General features: G+C 27.0%; 1 protein-coding gene across 1 annotated transcript; it reads right to left on the bottom strand.

The window, feature by feature from the left end:
* Positions 1–2,285: 2,285 nt before the first annotated feature.
* LOC132945329 (homeobox protein Hox-A7-like) lies at positions 2,286–4,984 on the bottom strand. Its single transcript, XM_061015042.1, has 3 exons — positions 4,918–4,984; positions 3,995–4,447; positions 2,286–2,476 (listed from the first exon to the last, which is right to left on the bottom strand). The coding sequence occupies exons 1-3, from the start codon at positions 4,967–4,969 to the stop codon at positions 2,286–2,288; spliced, it is 696 nt and encodes a 231-aa protein (XP_060871025.1). The 5' UTR covers positions 4,970–4,984.
* Between the last annotated feature and the right edge of the window lie 13,309 nt (positions 4,985–18,293).

The raw sequence follows: 18,293 nt of genomic DNA, 5'->3' as shown, positions 1-18,293 counted from the left end.
AGCCCCACCAACAATTAATGATTTTAGTGTCGCCTCCCCTTAAAACTTAATCAAATACGCCACTAGCTGGCTACGAACCTATGTTAGAACACAACCATTTTAACATTGAATTTTTGATTTTTTTTATGAAATGATAATTTATGTAAATAAACTACAGCTTATTCTTTCTTAGGTTCTGATAGTATACATTTTAATGAATTCTCCGTGGTTAAATAACATAATAATTAATACCACATTACCACAATGAATGACAGTTTTCGGTCACATTCTAATATTACTAATCTAACGATACTGACTGTACGCGCAAACGAATCCGATATATATGTACAATATGTAAGATCGGCATTTACTCTTATTTTATGGTATTAAATAGATTAAGGAAATTATTCGTCTGGCCCCTGGTAATAAATATCACAGTAATGTTTATGAAACTTACTTAAATATCAGCAATATTTTCACCACCAAATTAGCTTACCCTCTAGTGCCGTGCTTGGTTTTTTTGTATTTATTAGTAAGTGTTTTTCAGGTTGGAACAATTACGAATACTATTGAGTTATTATATGATTAATTGAAACATTTGACTGAGATTAATTTTTAAAAAAACGTAGAGCGCTATATGGGTTGATTGTGAACGGAAAGATGGACAACATTTAATTTGTAAATGTATAATTCCTTGGCCCTGTCTTATTCATCATATACATAAACGGACTTTTAAATATAAAGCTTAATGCTGAAATTTTTTGTTATGCAGACGATACAGTTATTCTGATTAAAAGTCATGACTATGAAAATTTATATAAAACAGCTAATAACTGTCTATCTGTAGTAAAAGACTGGTGTGATAATAATAATTTACAGCTAAATTTATCTAAATCTAAATATATTGTCTTTAATATTACAAATAGTTCACATATTAAAAATACTGATTTTTCTCTGTGTATACACTCTTATAAATGTAAATATCTAGATAACCCTTGTGAGTGTTTACCTTTGGATAGAGTTTATTGTATTAAATATCTTGGAGTAAAATTAGACCATAGACTAAAATTTATTGAACATATTTATCATGTAAATAGTATTCTTAGAAAATTATTATATAAGATCCAATTGCTCAAAAATATGTTAGATATTAAAACTCTTAGAATTATCTATTTAGCTCTTGTACAATCTGTTTTCTCGTACGGTATTTCAATATGGGGATGTACAAACTCCACACATATAAATGTTTTATCTATTACAATTAATTTAATGATTAAAACTATACTTGGAAAACCAAAATTGTATCCAACTTGTTCAATTTACTCAGAGTTGAAAGTTAGAACTATTTTTCAAGTTTATGAACGGGCGATTTTATTGTATATATTTAAAGTAAATATAGGTCCATTTCAGCCTTTGCATTGTTATAATACTAGAACAAAAATCAATTGTAATTTAATTATTCCACGAAATAATACTAATTTTGGAACACAAAGTACAATGATTAAAGGAATTCTGTTGCTTCGTAAATATAATATTAATTTAACTAATTTTGATAATTTCAATAAGTATAAGAAACATATTAACACTATTTTATCTTGGTTTTAAATGTCCACTTTTTAATTCAATGATAATTTTAAGTAACTACTCTTAATGTTGAACTTTTTTCTTTCTTTTTTATTTTATTTGTATACTTTTATAATACACATAACATGAACCCAGCTCATCCATCTACAAGCATATCTATGCTTATTGGATGAGCTTGCAAACCTACTATAATTTGTTTGAATATATTGTTTTATCTTGTTTATTTGCTAAATAAATATTATTATTATTATTTTATTTCGTAACACCTATAATCATTGGCGCAAATCGCAGGGGTGCTAAGGGTGCTTAGCATCCTGAATTTTATGTTAGCACCCCAAATCCTAAGATTATAACTTATAGTACTACCACCATAATATTTCCATTACAACTAAATTTATTAAAAATTCAAAAACAAATTCAAAAAATTTTGGTGCTTAAGCGCCCCTGATATTTTTGGGTGATTTGCGCCTATGCCTATAATCGTATCTATATTCATTATTCATAACTATAGATTTATAGCCACTGCACATTTTCGGTCACTAATAATATTACACGGTGGTTTTCTGAAGAGATTAGGAATATCAATTATAAAATATCATCGATAAGATATAAGTACCTACGTGTGACACCATGAAATATTACGACTATACAAGTGTTTGTAAAAATATTAGTTTTGTTTATATGTAGGTATTCTAAATATAATCGATCACTCACCCTAATATCTAGATGCTCATCTTCTTTAACCGTCGGTTTTGAAACCAGGTCTTTACGTGCTTTTCAGTAATGCCCAGTTCATTCGCTAACCGTTCTCGCATCATTCTGTTCACATACTTATTGTTTTGAAATGTGCTTTCCAAGATGAAAATTTGATCGTTGGTGTACTGGATTCGTGCTCTTTTTTGTTTCTTGGTATCTAAATAAAAGTTTATAAAGTATTAAAATGTATGAATATGGATGTTAAAGTTTTAAAATGATTATCTTAATGTTTATGCAGTATATTGCTGAAGTATTTTTTAAGGTAAGATTCCACTATCTACAGACTAAAATAATATAGAAACATTTAAAGTTACGTGTTATAACGAAATATTTATGTTTATTTTTTTAATAAAACATAGATATTAAGACTAATTAATTTTTGTTTTTAAGAAGAGTTCAAGAGAAAAATGTATTACAAAAGTAATAACAAAATATAAAAATTATTAAAACATTATAGTTACAGAATATTACAAAATTGAATAAACTAATAAATAATATATATGATTCTAGAGTATTACATAAATAAAATATAACCCTAAACACCCAATATCAAACTATACATTATATATTTATCTACATTCCGTCAACACAAAATATTGATGACACATTTGCACATGTTCACACGAGTATATAATGTATTCATCATGTAAATTCTACCGATTGCTACCTTTTTAAACCTTTTTTCATGTAAATTCCGCTGGTTTTTATTTACCCGAAATAAAATTAACAAAATGTAGGTAATATGTAGGGGAACATGGGGGAATGGCGGCCACCTCAGCGGGAGTTCACGTATCTTCGGTAATAAAAATCCAAATATTTTACTGTTGCTTACATTACAACTATAAAGTTGTTAGCTACTACTAATATAAGTTTCAAATTTTTAAAGTAAAGTGCAGTATTTTAAAAAAAAAAAAACGCAAATGACCGGCATTACCCATATAGTGGGTAATATTACCAGTCACACAAAAATACATGTTAAAGTATAGGATAAAATATAAATTTCTAAAAATTATACAAATAATGATCAAATAAATATGTTGTCGGTATAGAGATACCGTAATACAAAAGCGTATAAGAAATGTTAGTTTGTTGCATTTATAAACAATATTATTATTATTATAGTATACAAATACAAGGCTGTCATTACCCCATCAGATTTGGCCCTTTCACAGTTTTTTTAAATAAATGCATTTAATTAAAAACCATAATATTTAGATGAATTAGGAGCAAATAACTGCAATCCTCATATTATTTAAAGGTAAATAAAACCATTAATGTAGAGGAAAAAAATAGCCGCCATTCCCCACGTTCCCCTACTAAAATGATTTATGTACAGACTATAATATATATTATATTTCGATACCTACAATAATTTTAAAAACCGTATAATAATCTTCATTAGGTAGGTTAATAATTAATTAACAATGCGTGTGTAACAGATTACTGTCTGTTCAACCCCGGATACGAAAATGTGGTGTCATTGTCTCGTGTATGAATCTTATGTAATAACTATACATTTTAAAAGCTTTGAAATTTAAAATTATAGATTATAACGTTTTTTTAGTGAAAATTACTGCAAGCGTTATTACTTATTCATATTCATACAATTTTTAAAAGTATTTTAAAATGTTAATTACGATTATAAATATATAATATATTAATAATATGAACTTACTCGACGACTTTGAGGAAGACTTCGGTGTTGTGGAGAGCGTGTGGGTCATAGTGAATGTTTGTAGAGAAAAAGGAAAACCTTGATTTTCCAGTAAATGGACATGAGGACAGGGACAAAGAAGAAATACGTTTTCGGTGGGCGCTCTGCAATTGACTCCGAGTGACATATTATTTGCCATACCCCAAGCATTCCCGTACATCGGTATCACATGCTGTTGGTGTTGCATTCCCCACATCTTATAGCTCATCATATTCCATGTATTTACTTGCTGCAGAAACTGTAACCGCTGATGGTCCTGCCAGATGTTATCTGTACGAAATGGCACCAATGAGTGCTCAAGCTGGTCAATGTCAGGTTGCTGTACACGATTCTCTGCCAGCAGCGCATCGTCATCGTGAGTAGTCGTAGCGAAGAGCACATTGTCGGCAATCATTTCCGTAGAGAATTGCAAGTCTGGAAAAATTTCAAAACATATAGATACCTATTCAAATTTGGCTTTCTTGTCTATTGCCACCACGATAAAACACATCCCATTTGATACCCCGCAACTACAGTTACGCTAAAAACAATTCATTCCGATCGTCCGAAAATAATGTTTCTAAATATAAGTAGCTAACAAAGAATTGCCAATCGCTTTACTTATCAATATATATTAACATAAAGTCCAGAATATCAGCTAGAAAAAAATACCACTTAGATTTTTTTTGATACTTATAAATATGATTGTAAGCCACTTAAAAAATAACTAGTATTCACGCAGTATAGACATTAAATATATTGTGATTTTATTGTTTTTAAAAATAAAAACAGTAACATACATTTAAAGTTAAATAATAAACCGTGAGAAAATTTTTTTTTATATTTATTTTAAGATTTAAAATCATAGAATAAATATAAAATAAAAATAGGAATAATATATTTACCTTCGATTTTGGAGTTGTCGCTGAAAATGTTACAATTTTCGTTTAAATCCATTTTTTAATGTTTTAATATTATATATCCTTCAGTAAAAATTGGTCAGGTGACAATTTGTTCAGCTGTTAATGCCAGAATAATAATAGTGTAGACAAGATATCATATAAAGAATGATTTAGTGTCTGCAGAGTCCGTCTTAAGGCGATGCGAATCTGACTGAGTATCGAGAGCGCACCGCACGATTATTATTATTATTATATATATAGGTATGTCCCGAAGGCGTGACTGAGCTGCAGTGATATTTGGACCACCTACTCCCCCGTCCCGTGATCGGCAAACAACCCTTAGTCACAGGTCGCAAAAATATTCTCACTTATTCGTACACTGTAGGTGGTAGTGGGGGGGCGGTCGCATCCGGTATTCGCCATCAGCTCATGGTTTTCGCATTTTGTGTACGCCACCGGCCACCGCACCCGTTTTACTTTCAACGTTATTAAATTAGCTGGGCGTCGACCAACAATTGAAATTATTAGCACTGTCTCTCATACAAACGGCTAACGCGTCTACACTCACTTGTTAAGATTGAGAGGCCGTCCTACCGCCGCATATTTGGGTGTAAAAACTGTTTTGCGAGTATCAACATTTCTTTCACCGTATTTATGATAAAAGTACCAAAATTTCAAGATGCATAAAGAAGAAATTTATCTATGCCGTAGCGTTTTTCTTTTTTTTGTAACATAAATACAATTTCAGATTTTATTTTATCAAACATTTGCTTTTTTTGTTGTTTTTCATTAGCTTATAAAAAATCATTGAGTAATGATATTAAAAAAAATGAAAACGCTACAGCACAGATAAAGTTCTTCGCAATGCGCTGTGAAAATTTGGTAACTCTGCCATAAATACAAAGCGAGTAAATTTGATACCCGCAAAACTATTTTACTGTATTAAGAATCGTATTTTATACAATTTATCTCGTGTGCTCCTTCTAGCGGAAAAAAAGTGAATTATTTTCTCGCGTACTCGGCGGCAACCACCTCACCACACAAACTTCCCGGTTTAGTAAAAATGTAGCGCCGTACCCACCTTGAAAACGTTAACACCATGGAGTGGTATATTATATATTATTATTATATATTATACTCTATATGCGAAATCCCGTTAGTAATAAAATAATTACAAATTAAATCATCTTACATGATTTATACCTATTATTGTCGGTCAATCGCTGCCGGCACGCCGTAATAGCAACGCTCGTCACTTTGAACGCATGTTTATAATTATTTTGACTTATTTTGAGCTGTTTACGGACATTGTCAATTTCCATTTTTTTTAGTTTTTTTTTCTATAAATATCAATAAAATTTTATCTGTTGAGTAAAAAAGCTTGAAAATTTAATAGAAGGCTCCTAGGTTTCTGTTTCAAACGCAGATGAAAAAAATTAAATATTCATAGTCACAGTTTTTAAATATAAGCATTTAAAGTTCAAATTTTGACAAAATACAGAAAAATCACGATAATTAGCAAATTATTTTGAGTTGAGAATTCATAAACATTTTTCTTTGTAAATCTAAGATTTAAAAATGTAATATAAGATTACTCATAAGACGTTTGTCTACTTTTATCAAAAAAAAATGTCTACAAGAAACTTAAATTAAATTTTTATGAGCGTCTGAAATTTATATTTTTACAATATTTGATATTCACTCGATTTCTCATGTAACAATTTTCTTATTTTATTGTAATTAATAAACGAATGACTATAGATACTTGAAAATTTCACTGAATGTTTATATTAGCATTTTCTATACACCATCAAATTTTGAAAATAATATGACTCTTTTTGAGCTGTTGTCCGTACATTGTCAGTTCTCAAATTTTTTAGTTTTTTTTTTCTATAAATATCAATAAAATTTTATTCGTTGGGTAGAAAAGCGTGAAAATTTAATGCAAAGCTCCTGATATAATTTTACGATAGCAGTTGAAAAATAGTAAAAATACATATGCACAATTTTTTTTTATAAACATTTAAAGTTCAAATTTTGACAACATTTATCAAATTTATAATTTATTATTTATTTTGTAGTTAAAAATGTATAAAATGTTTAACTTGTATAGCTAAGGATTGAAAATTTAAAACAAGGCTCCACTTAAATAGGTTATATATAAATTACTTTATTCACAATAATATCATCAAATATACTTGGTAATATCATAGGCGATAGGCTGACTGACCGTTTTCGCTCAGAATCGTTTTTATTATACAATGATATTAAATCATTGAATTCAAATTTAACACCATCCATTATAGAGTGATTCACTTGTAACCTACTGTACAGCGGAGCGACATCCACTTACCCACCTTTTTTATTTTTATTTTTTAGTACTTATTATACAAATTTTAAATTTGATGCAATTTTTTTTTGAAAAATTCTAAATTGACAATCTGCAAAAGTGGGTTTTAGAAATCCCCTTATTTTTGTTAAATAAAGTTTAATCAGTCGAAAAAAGTAATCTATTTAAATTCAAAAAGTAAATATTTTTTTAATGGTAACCTACTTTTTAAATTAATGAAAAATAAAATGATTAATAGAAGATTTTGACATTTTAAAAAATTACAAAAATAACCACTTGACTTGAATACATTTCTTTTGTAAGCATTCATTACAGATTTATTACGAATTATTGTGATTAAAGTAGTTTATTTTACTATTATAGGCATTAGTATAACAGTAGGATACATTTATTTTAGCCAAAAAAATTACATTTGAAAATGTTAATGTCTGCATTAAATATAATAATGTATTCTAAAAGTCTCAATGAGGCACCCACGAATAATATTTTTAAATTACGACAAAATAACTAAAATTGTTATTTTTGGTTTTAATATTTGATTTCATTTAAATTTGAGCTTAAAAATGTCTGTAAAAATAACATTGTTTAATGTTTATATTTTTTTTTAGATTTATGAGAATCGTTATTTTAAATTTTCAATCCTTAACTATATAAATGTAACATTTCATAATTTTTTAACTACGAAATAATTTTAAAATTTTCAAGATTTTCGTACATTTTGTCAAAATATTAACTTAAAATAACTACTTATAAAAAAAAATCGTGCATATGATTATTTAATATGTCTCAATTGTTATTATAACAACTTATAAGGAACCTTGTATTTTAACATTTTCAAGCATATTGAACGTACGAATAAAATTTTATTGACATTTAGAGAATATAAAACTAAAAAAATTTAAAATTTAAACGTCAATTACCAAAAACGAGTAGAAAAATCTAAAAAATTTTATCATTATATTTTATCATTATGTATTAAATAAATATTTAATGAATATTTCAAGTACCCTTTGTATGAGAGTTTGTTAGTTTACGGGTGAAAATCAAAAATATAAATTCAAACGTTCGTAAAAATTTAATTTGACTTTCAAGTAAACTTTTTTTTGTTATATGTAGGCAAACTTAAGAGCAGTGTATTACATTTTAAAGCTTAGATATAAATTGAACATTTATTATGAATTTCAACCACGAAATAATTTGTTAACTTTCGTGGTTTTGATGAATTTTGTCAACATTTTACTTCAGACGCTTACAAAAAAATTATTTTAATTATTATTATTTACTCCACGTTTGGATTTTCTCAAATGTTTTTTTTTTTTAATTTACACTAACAACAACTTATTTTAAAGTTTTTTAACAAAGTGAACAATTTGTATCGATAATAATATTAAAAAAACTTATACAACTCTAAATTGTCTTGTCTATAATAATAGCTCAAAAAATGTCGTAATATTTCGAAAATGTTATGGTGCATGGAAATTGCTAATATAAACATTCAGTAAAAATGTCATCTATGTCTATATGGTTATTTTTTATACACTAAAACACAAAATTTATTTTTTTTAAAACTGGTTTTGCGTTAAAATCTCAGTTTTCCTTAATTTTTTGTTCATTTTTCTTAACGCTTTTTTAAAATTAATAGAAATTGTTTACTTTTGATCCCCCAAAGCTGCACCAACTATGATTTCTACTATATCATATTTTATGATTATTACCTTTATGAGTTAGGGCTATATTAGTATATTACTATTATCTTATTATAATAAATTTATGGATCAGATATCGCACCCTTGGAGCAAGACCGCCTCTTCTTTAGATCCGTTGTTTTGAGAAAAATCATTTTTAAGTTTCTAATTTTAATTAAGAACGTAATTTTTAAGTTATTTCAATGATTTAAACCTTATATTTAACATTATTATCTGTACTTTGAACTAGTGTAGATTACGATATTAATATATATTAATATTATTGCTATTAATAGAATTTAACTTTATGGCGGTTTTAAATTATATTTAATTATACAATAGTGCCACATTTTGATATAGTGCAGTATTACATTACGTTTTTAAATGAGTATAAGCCATAAACACTAATATGGCAGTCTTATTTTGTGGCTTTGTACATAATAATGCCACATTTTGATTTCAGTCAGTCTTGCATTAGGTGAGGTTGCATATTAGAATGTTGAGTTCCAACTTTATGCATAGAAATGGTACCTAGTCACACTAAATTTTTTGTCTTATTACTTTTGAAATGAATAAATAAATAATTTAATCAATTAGATGCTCACAAAATACAACCAACAAAATATAACCTTATAATGTTATGTTTATTATTATAATAATATCATAAAAAATTATTTAAAATAAACATCTTACATTTTATATTTTTAAAATAATGTATTATATTTAAATAATAATAATAATATTCTTTATACTTCAAATTGTACAACATAAACTAAAATAAAATAAAAAATAAAAAAATATCCGGTAACAGTTACCTAATTTTAAAGTCTAAATTATAAAAATTATGTTTTATAGGTAATGAAAAAATATATTTAACATAATACTTATTCTTTTCCTTAAAAAAAAATTAAAATACTAAGTAACAAAATAAACACATTTAACAACTTAATTAAAATCTTCATCATCAGTAGTTACAGGTGATGTATTTGAAATTGTGTTCAACTGCTTAAAAAAATAATGATATGTACCTGGTATGAATTTAGCATCACATAAATTAACAAGATCTCTTTTTTTTTTTTTAGATTTACCAGGTGGCGTTTGATACAAAGGACTTAGTTCCAATTCAATATTATTTTGTTTTGACTTTCTTGTTTTTCTTGAAACAATAATTTCCAAAAAATCATTTTGATCATAGGATGTTTTGTATTGTATTCTATCTGGTAAATCTTTAGATACTTTTATAATTTTAATGTCATTCCAAGTAACTTTTTGTCCATTTGTATTTTTGTAAAAGTTGTTTCCAATACTCTTACTCATATTTTTAAAATCAAAAAAGTCTTTGTAAATTAACTCATTGACTTTAAATGGCTTACCAGTTTTTTTAGCAGATTGAATAACTGTAGTCCATTGTTGAGGACTAAATATTGAACCACCCCTTAGTAATCTACTTTTTTGTTTTTCAATAACAGAATGAATATTGTCCCCTTCGTTCTGAGTATGGCCAACTATGAGGTATTTATGAGTTATAGATGGTATGTTCAAATGAGTAACTGCATATAAATAAAGACTAATCATAAATTTGTTCTTTTGCTGTCCACAACAATTATCTGAGTAAAATATGGTGTGTTTATTGGTACAAAATTCAGTTAAAAACATATAAATACAGGTACTTATTTCATTTGCTCCCCTTTTGGCTTGATCTTCATTCCACAAGTAGCAGTTGGCCTCCACCTCCCCCATATTATAAACTGTTAAGTTATAAGTGGCAAATTTTCTTGAATAGTAAAAATTTGATACTTTGGCTGATGGTGTTGTTAAAACACTTTGAAGATCATAACATGCTACTATGGTACTATTTTTGTTCTTAAATGCTAGCTCTTTATCATTATTTTTTTCAACTCTGGATAACCTAACCTAACCTTTTCACAGTCATTACTATTATTAAATTTTTCACAAAATCCACACTGGTCCTTTTTAGGAATAAAAAATCCAATATTAAATTTAGTATTGAAAATATATGAATATGTAGAAAATTTACAAGATGGAACTTTATTAGCTTGACATTTTGCATCAAATAATCTCCACATCTCAGCAATAGTTAGTGATCCATCAATGAACTCCCTAGATGTTTGATTTCTCAAATAATGTGATTCAATGCGTGCAAATGAATTAATATGATCACAAATTTGATTTACTATTTCTAGAGCTAACTTTTTGTTGTTTCCATGTTTTCCTCTCAAATCACCCTCTACAAAATTAGTTGTTCTACCTCCTTTTAACAATGCTGTTCTTACAAACCTGTCTCCAATATTTAAGGTTGCCATGAAAAATTTTTTACATACTCTTTTATTTACATCATCAATGGGCAAAAAAAAACTGCTATTGGATAAACGAGTAGATCCTTCTTTTTGATATTTGTATTTAGGCATTACAACAGTTGTACATTTTACTATAAAAGCCCTTTGCTTAGAAACATCTGCCATTAGCCAAAATAATTCTAACAATTTTTCCCTCATGGTGTTTGTAAAATGTATAGTACATTTATACTTACATTTATCAGTACATGGTGGTTGTAGTTGTTTTTTATCAAAATTACGCCCTGTACTAGTAGTATAAGATTGACCTGAATTCCTTTTGATTTTTCTAATATTTCTTTTCCATTGATCAACACATTTAATTCTTTTACGTGTAACTATTTTTTCTTTAATAGCTACACCTGCTGTATCACTTTCACAAAGTTCAATATTATTTTGGATACTAGCAATATTAGTGTTTTTTTCATTTTCAACATTTTGAGTTAATATATCAATACAAATATTATCATCATACATAATATCATCATCTGAAGGTGGTATTATTGACGGAGATGACTTATTTGGTTGGACCCAATCTACATCTTTGTCAGTATCATCAAATTCAGAACTAATGGATTCTAATAAAATTAAAATAATCAAATAAATAAATAAAAATTATTATTAAAATATTAATAAATCTTTATTACCACTTATAGCTGATATTTCAAGTAAATCATTCGACACAGTAGATTTTAATAATGGTACAAATTCTGTTGCTGTATTCATAATGATAGTGTCGTCTGTGCATTGTGGTGGTACATTCTGTTTATTGTTAAGCCAATAATGAACTTTGTGAACGCAATCAATTTCAGAATCATCAATAATAGCATACTCTAAAAAAAAAAACATAATGTGATAATGTTGAAATGTGAAATGAAAAATATAATATGTAATTTAGAAAAATTGTTTTAAATAATAGGTATAAGACAATAACATACCTTCCGAATTTGTGTTATTAACACCGCTGTTTTTCTTGAATTCCTGATTAGAATTAGTAAGTTTTATCATTTTCTTACTTCTTAGGAATAATGAAGTCATTTTTTTTAATGAAATAAATTATTAAGTTAAAATACTAATTTAATAAAAAAAGAAACAAAACATAAGACGTGTCCACGTACCACGTCCTAAATCACGAGTAATGAGTAAACACATTAAGCAGAAATGCAAAATACACTGCACGCTAGTTGTAGCGTGTAAACAATGACGCAGGTTAGATATTATATAAATAATAATAATAAATTTAAACGTTATAATAATCGCATAAGATTATTTAATAATATAAATGACAATACTACTCGTAGAATATTATATCGACGATCGACGATTACAATATTATTATCAAGATAAATGCGCCGAAGCTAGAGAGGGACTTATCAATAAACATTTTATTTTTAAATATTATATTAATATTATTATATTAATAGAATCATAACACAACAAACAACAATTTCAGTGCAACCGCCAACCAGTTAGTTTCTAAAATCATTATTGTAACGTTGTCATTGTTGATTATGAGAAAATAAAACCGTGATAAAACCATTTAATCAAGAAAAATGTAATACTACACTGCCATGGTTTGAGTTATTGTATTTAAAATTATTATGATACAAATGAAAAACTGCCATATACCTAACTATGGCAGTCTTCAATATTACTTTTAAGGTCACTGGTAATAAAAATAAAAAATATAAACCGCCACAAACATAATTATGGCAGTTTTAAATTTTAAAAACATGTTTAAATTTTTATTTAACTCAAAGTAATACACGTGTATTAGAAATGTGGCAATATTACATTCATTAAAACGAAAAAAACAAAAAATGTTATACTGACACAAATCTGTGACACTGAATGTAATCATGATATCGTTTGTGGCGGTCTATCATTTTGTGTTAAAAAATTTTGCGGTTCTGATGATATATCAATCTAAAAATAGCCAAATTTTGAGTTATGGCAGTCTGGTTCCAGGGGTGCGATATGGTGACGTCTTAAATATTATTTGAATTATTTTTTTTAATTAGGCAATCGTTTTATAATATGATAAACGCAAAAAAAAAATAAATATTGTCAATGTCAAACGAATTAAAAAGAGCAATTATTTGAATATATAATATAATACATATACGCACATACAATATTTTCTATAAACGTTTAAAGTTAGAACTATATTTAAATGTTTAGTTTTCATAGATTTTTGTTTTTACATAACGTCGGCTTAATTCGCAATTATCGTAACTCCAAAATGACTACTTTTCAGGAAGAATAAAAAATATCTCATTAATTTAAAAACATTGTTAACAGATAACTGTATTTGTTAAAATTTATTATTTATTATTTTGTTGATCTTTTTGAATAATTTATATATTTATTAGAATAATTGAACTTGTGAAAGGAGTTACGACTTTTTCTAAAAAAAAACACACATTTTCAGGAGTTATGGTTTTTTCTCTTTTTATTATTTATTTGTAATAAAATAACTTAATTTTTCAGAAACAAAATATAAAATAATAATTAATAGAAATATAAAATGTTATCAGCCTTGATTATAATATAAAGAATGAAATAACTGAATTTTTCAGTAACAAAATATAAAATAATAATTAATAGAAATATAAAACGTTATCAGCCTTGATTATAACATAAAGAATGAAATAACTGAATTTTTCAGTAACAAAATATAAGTAATAATAAAAAGAAATAAAATACATTATCAGCTTTGATTATTAGTTATTACATTAAGAATAAAATAACTTTTTAAGTATAGTATTTTTAAGTAACAAAATGGTAAATATTGTACATCTATAACAAATACATTTTTAATTAATTTAAGTAATTTATTATTATAAAATTATATCATTAAGAATAAGATTAAAAATACCATAATTAATATTTATTCTTTGGGCAAATTGTCATAAAAAGAGTGATAATCTTTTTCCATTGATGCTTTTAACTGTTGTAAGTGTTCATATTTTTCTTTTTTTATATTGATTCTATGAGTGTGTAATGGTGGTAGTGTCTCAATACTTAATGGGGTTTGTGTAGAGCTATTCCTTGATAAAAGAAGATTGCTCCAGTCTTCTGAAAATCTTAGTTTATAACTTACATTTTTATTACCTTCATACTTTAAAGCCTTTATTTCAGTGACCACTGGATCACCTTTCTTGTTTCCAGGGCGAATTGATTTAAAAATTGAAAATTCTTGTTCAATCTTGTGGTTTTCCACGTTTCTTTCTTTTTTTTAAAAATGACTCAGGCAGTTCAACAGTATCTGATTCTTGCACGTTAACATTATAAGTAGTGTTTAACAAATCTTCTTCATCTTCAGTGTTATTAGTATTTAAACTTGCTTCTATATCTGAACCATAAGGTGAGGTAAAAACAATAGTGTTAACTTTATATTATACATTTATTCTTAATATTATATTATAATATAGATAATAGATAGGTACCTATGTCATAATAAGGTGCATTGACTGCATTGAATATAAATGGTTGCTCCTCTGAGTGGTTTCCTAATACAAGATTATTGTCTAGCACAACTTCATTATTATCATTAACTACCAGGTCAACTACAGTTTCAGTACCTAAAATACATTAGGTAGATATGTTACAAAAATAATAGTACTTACTTAATATTATACATTTATTCTTAATATTATATTATAATATAGATTATAGATAGGTACCTATGTCGTAATAAGGTGCATTGACTGCATTGAATATAATAGGTTGCTCCTCTGAATGGTTACCTAATACAAGATCATTGTTCAATACAACTTCAACATTATTATTAACAGCTGCAGAAGTGTCAGTATCTACAATAATATTATAGTTTTATTTTATATTTTATAAAAAAAATATGTTGTCCTCATAATAATAGTGGTTAAATTTTAAGTAGACAATAAAGTATTATTAAATTATTGATGCTTTACCAGTATTTGTATAGTTATTTGGAACTAAACTTAACAGTTTTTTTGTTCTTGATCTGGACGTCATTATACTTCAATATTATAATATAATATCAAAAACTAAAAATATTGTAATTTGTAACGTCTAATTTTGGATTAATAATATTTTATCACATGTTATGGAGATACGACAATTTCCCTTGGTTGGAGGCTACATGGAGTTAAGATAATTTCTTCGGAACTTTAACAGCTGATTCATGGAAGAGAAATTGTCTAATCAGAGTGAGAATGGTTTTAAACGATGCGTTAATTTTTTTCTTAAAACAATAAATCATAATCTCAAAATCGTCATTTTAGAGTTACGATAATTGCGAATTAAGCCGACGATAAGTAAAATTGCAAATTTTAATAATGATTAAATAATAATATGAATAACTCCCCATATTCTTCATTTAATATATATTATGTACAATACCCAACTTCCTATATTATTATATGTTTAAAAATAAATAAGTACTTATAATATACTTTGTATGATAAGTACTTCAGGCCACCTATAAGTTATTACTTAAACGATGCAATAAATTTACTAAAAAATCTATTTAATCGTAAATCGTTATGAATTTATTATTTTACATGTACCTATTTCAAAAAGTAATTAGGTTATAATTAATGTAAATCGAGTTATGAGTCAGGTTTGTAGGCACTAAGCTTTGTTTGCTTTAATTAATAAATAGATTGCGAATTGTGGGTTAGAAACAAGCGCGCCGCGTGCCAGTACATGCGAAAATATATGTAATATAATTTACGCACGCAAGTACGTAATGGTCAACTGCATTGACATTTGACTCGAAACGTTCAAAACGACCGTTCGTGAAATAATAATGTACCTCTCCCGCGAACACGATGGGCGTGGTTACGTTTCACCTTTTCCACGACGGCCTCTTAAAGGTTATAGGTGCCTTTAGTTGTATCATGACATTATACAATTAGATTTATAATTTATTATATTTTGTTACTTGGAATCAGATGTTTACACTCCTAAAATAGATACTATGATGAATTAATTTGTGCAATAAAAAAATAAGACAAAATACTAGGTTAATATTTTTAAATAAAAGTTCAACAAATTATGATAAATACTGGATACTATAACAGACTCTTACCTTAAGTTAAATGGGAAAAATAAACGCAATAAACAACAATGCAATGCGAATAATATTATGCTATCAGATTATGCTATACTATATCAAGACAGACGGAACTCTTGTGAATAATTTTTTGGTATCCGATTCTTAGCAGTTAGCACTCAAAATAAACTTCACTTAACTATATCCCCTTAACTATCAACTTCATTCTTCCGGGACTTATATTACAAATGGTCGTTCTAGGACATCTCGGCGGACGGATATATCGGCGAAACAATTTATTGATTTATGATCAAAGTAAAAATAATACATTTTTGAAAGTTATTCCTATGTTGGTTAGAATTTTTAAATAATTAAATAAGATTATTATAATTAGTCACTATAGGAATCAGTAATTTTTGTACATTGTAGCGTGAAAGGTGAAAAGATTGACAAATACGTAGGTACTTACCTACAAAAAAAAATTATCTGATTTGTGTCCGTTACAATGATTATTATTTCGATAACGATCAGTCGAACCGTAGTAACCGATACGAATGCGATTTTAATGTGTACATATTCTGATTATTCAAAATCAAATGTTTCTACGAATATTAAATGTAACTGTCTGATTTTTATATTCGAATAAATTATGAAAACAATAACCATTTGATCGATTTATCGAAACCAAAATGGGCGATCGTAGGATATTACTACACAACAGATAAATCGCATAACGCAAACTAAGTTAAAATATATCATTAAGGGGATTGCAAAAGGTCATTTATTTCAACGAAAATGTACTAATAATTTGTCAATCATACCAATTAAACAGATTACGCGAAAAGACTTCTGAAAATATTTTTGAATTCGTTAGTATGTCTAAAAACTTGATATTGATAAGGCCACTTTTTAAAAATGTCCCTTTAAATTCCTATATACATTTTGTTTAAATATTTTAAATGTAATAAACTTTAAATGTTGATCTTTTGATATTTAAATAAAATATCTTAAAATCGTCACTTTCGGTAGATTAGTATTTTAATATTCGGTAATTAAAATATTTAATATTCGAATACCAAGTTATAATAATATTTTTCGTCAAAAATATAGATTAGGAAATTATTAATATTAAATTATGTCATTATCGAAAATTATGGGCCAGTAAAAAAGTATTTCTTGCAGGGCCGATACAACCCGATCCGGGTTGTAAATACAGTGGCGTCATTTCAGTTTTTAAGAGGGGGGGGGGCATAAACTAAGACAACGAAATCGAAAAAAAATGAATATCGATAATCAAATCCTGGTATAAGGTCTACAAACTTACAAACATTTATTAATTTGCCATGATAGAAGAATAAAAATCTTTTATAATAATCGTTTAAAAAAAAAAAAATATCGAAAATTTATAGAACGGGCACACTTAATTATATAAAATATAAAATACAAGATATTATAAATTATAATGCTAAGTGTCGGGTTTATGATTGTATTACATATTGTTATAATATGCGATATGTAGGTATGTGTTTTAAATACGATTAAAAATAAAACGACGAATTGGCCGCTGAGTACAAATTATTTATGGTCTAAATAACAAAATATGGGTAGGTAAGTATGTCCATTGTAAAGTGTGCATTACAGACTAGTACTTCGCATAAAGATATATTTGGTTCAATTAACTGACAAATTCAATATTTAGCAAAATTCAGACGCATTATGATATTATATATAAATATATGGCGCCATTCGGATCACGGTTTTCTCTTTTTGAATTTGTAAAACGTGTCTTAGTTATTGAATTTGTAGACACTTCGTGACAGCGGTATCCGCTACCTACCTATATCCTTTCCCACGGAAATGTCCAGAATTACTTTAAAAAGACTTCATTATAATTTATATTGTTGTTTATAAATATAATGTTCGAATACAAACACCGAACTTGGGAACGGAAG

Source organism: Metopolophium dirhodum, chromosome 1 (genome assembly GCF_019925205.1).
Source record: "Metopolophium dirhodum isolate CAU chromosome 1, ASM1992520v1, whole genome shotgun sequence".
In the NCBI taxonomy this organism is placed as follows: domain Eukaryota; kingdom Metazoa; phylum Arthropoda; class Insecta; order Hemiptera; family Aphididae; genus Metopolophium; species Metopolophium dirhodum.
Note: the sequence above shows the minus strand (reverse complement) of the source record. Positions and strands in the feature narration are given on the sequence as shown.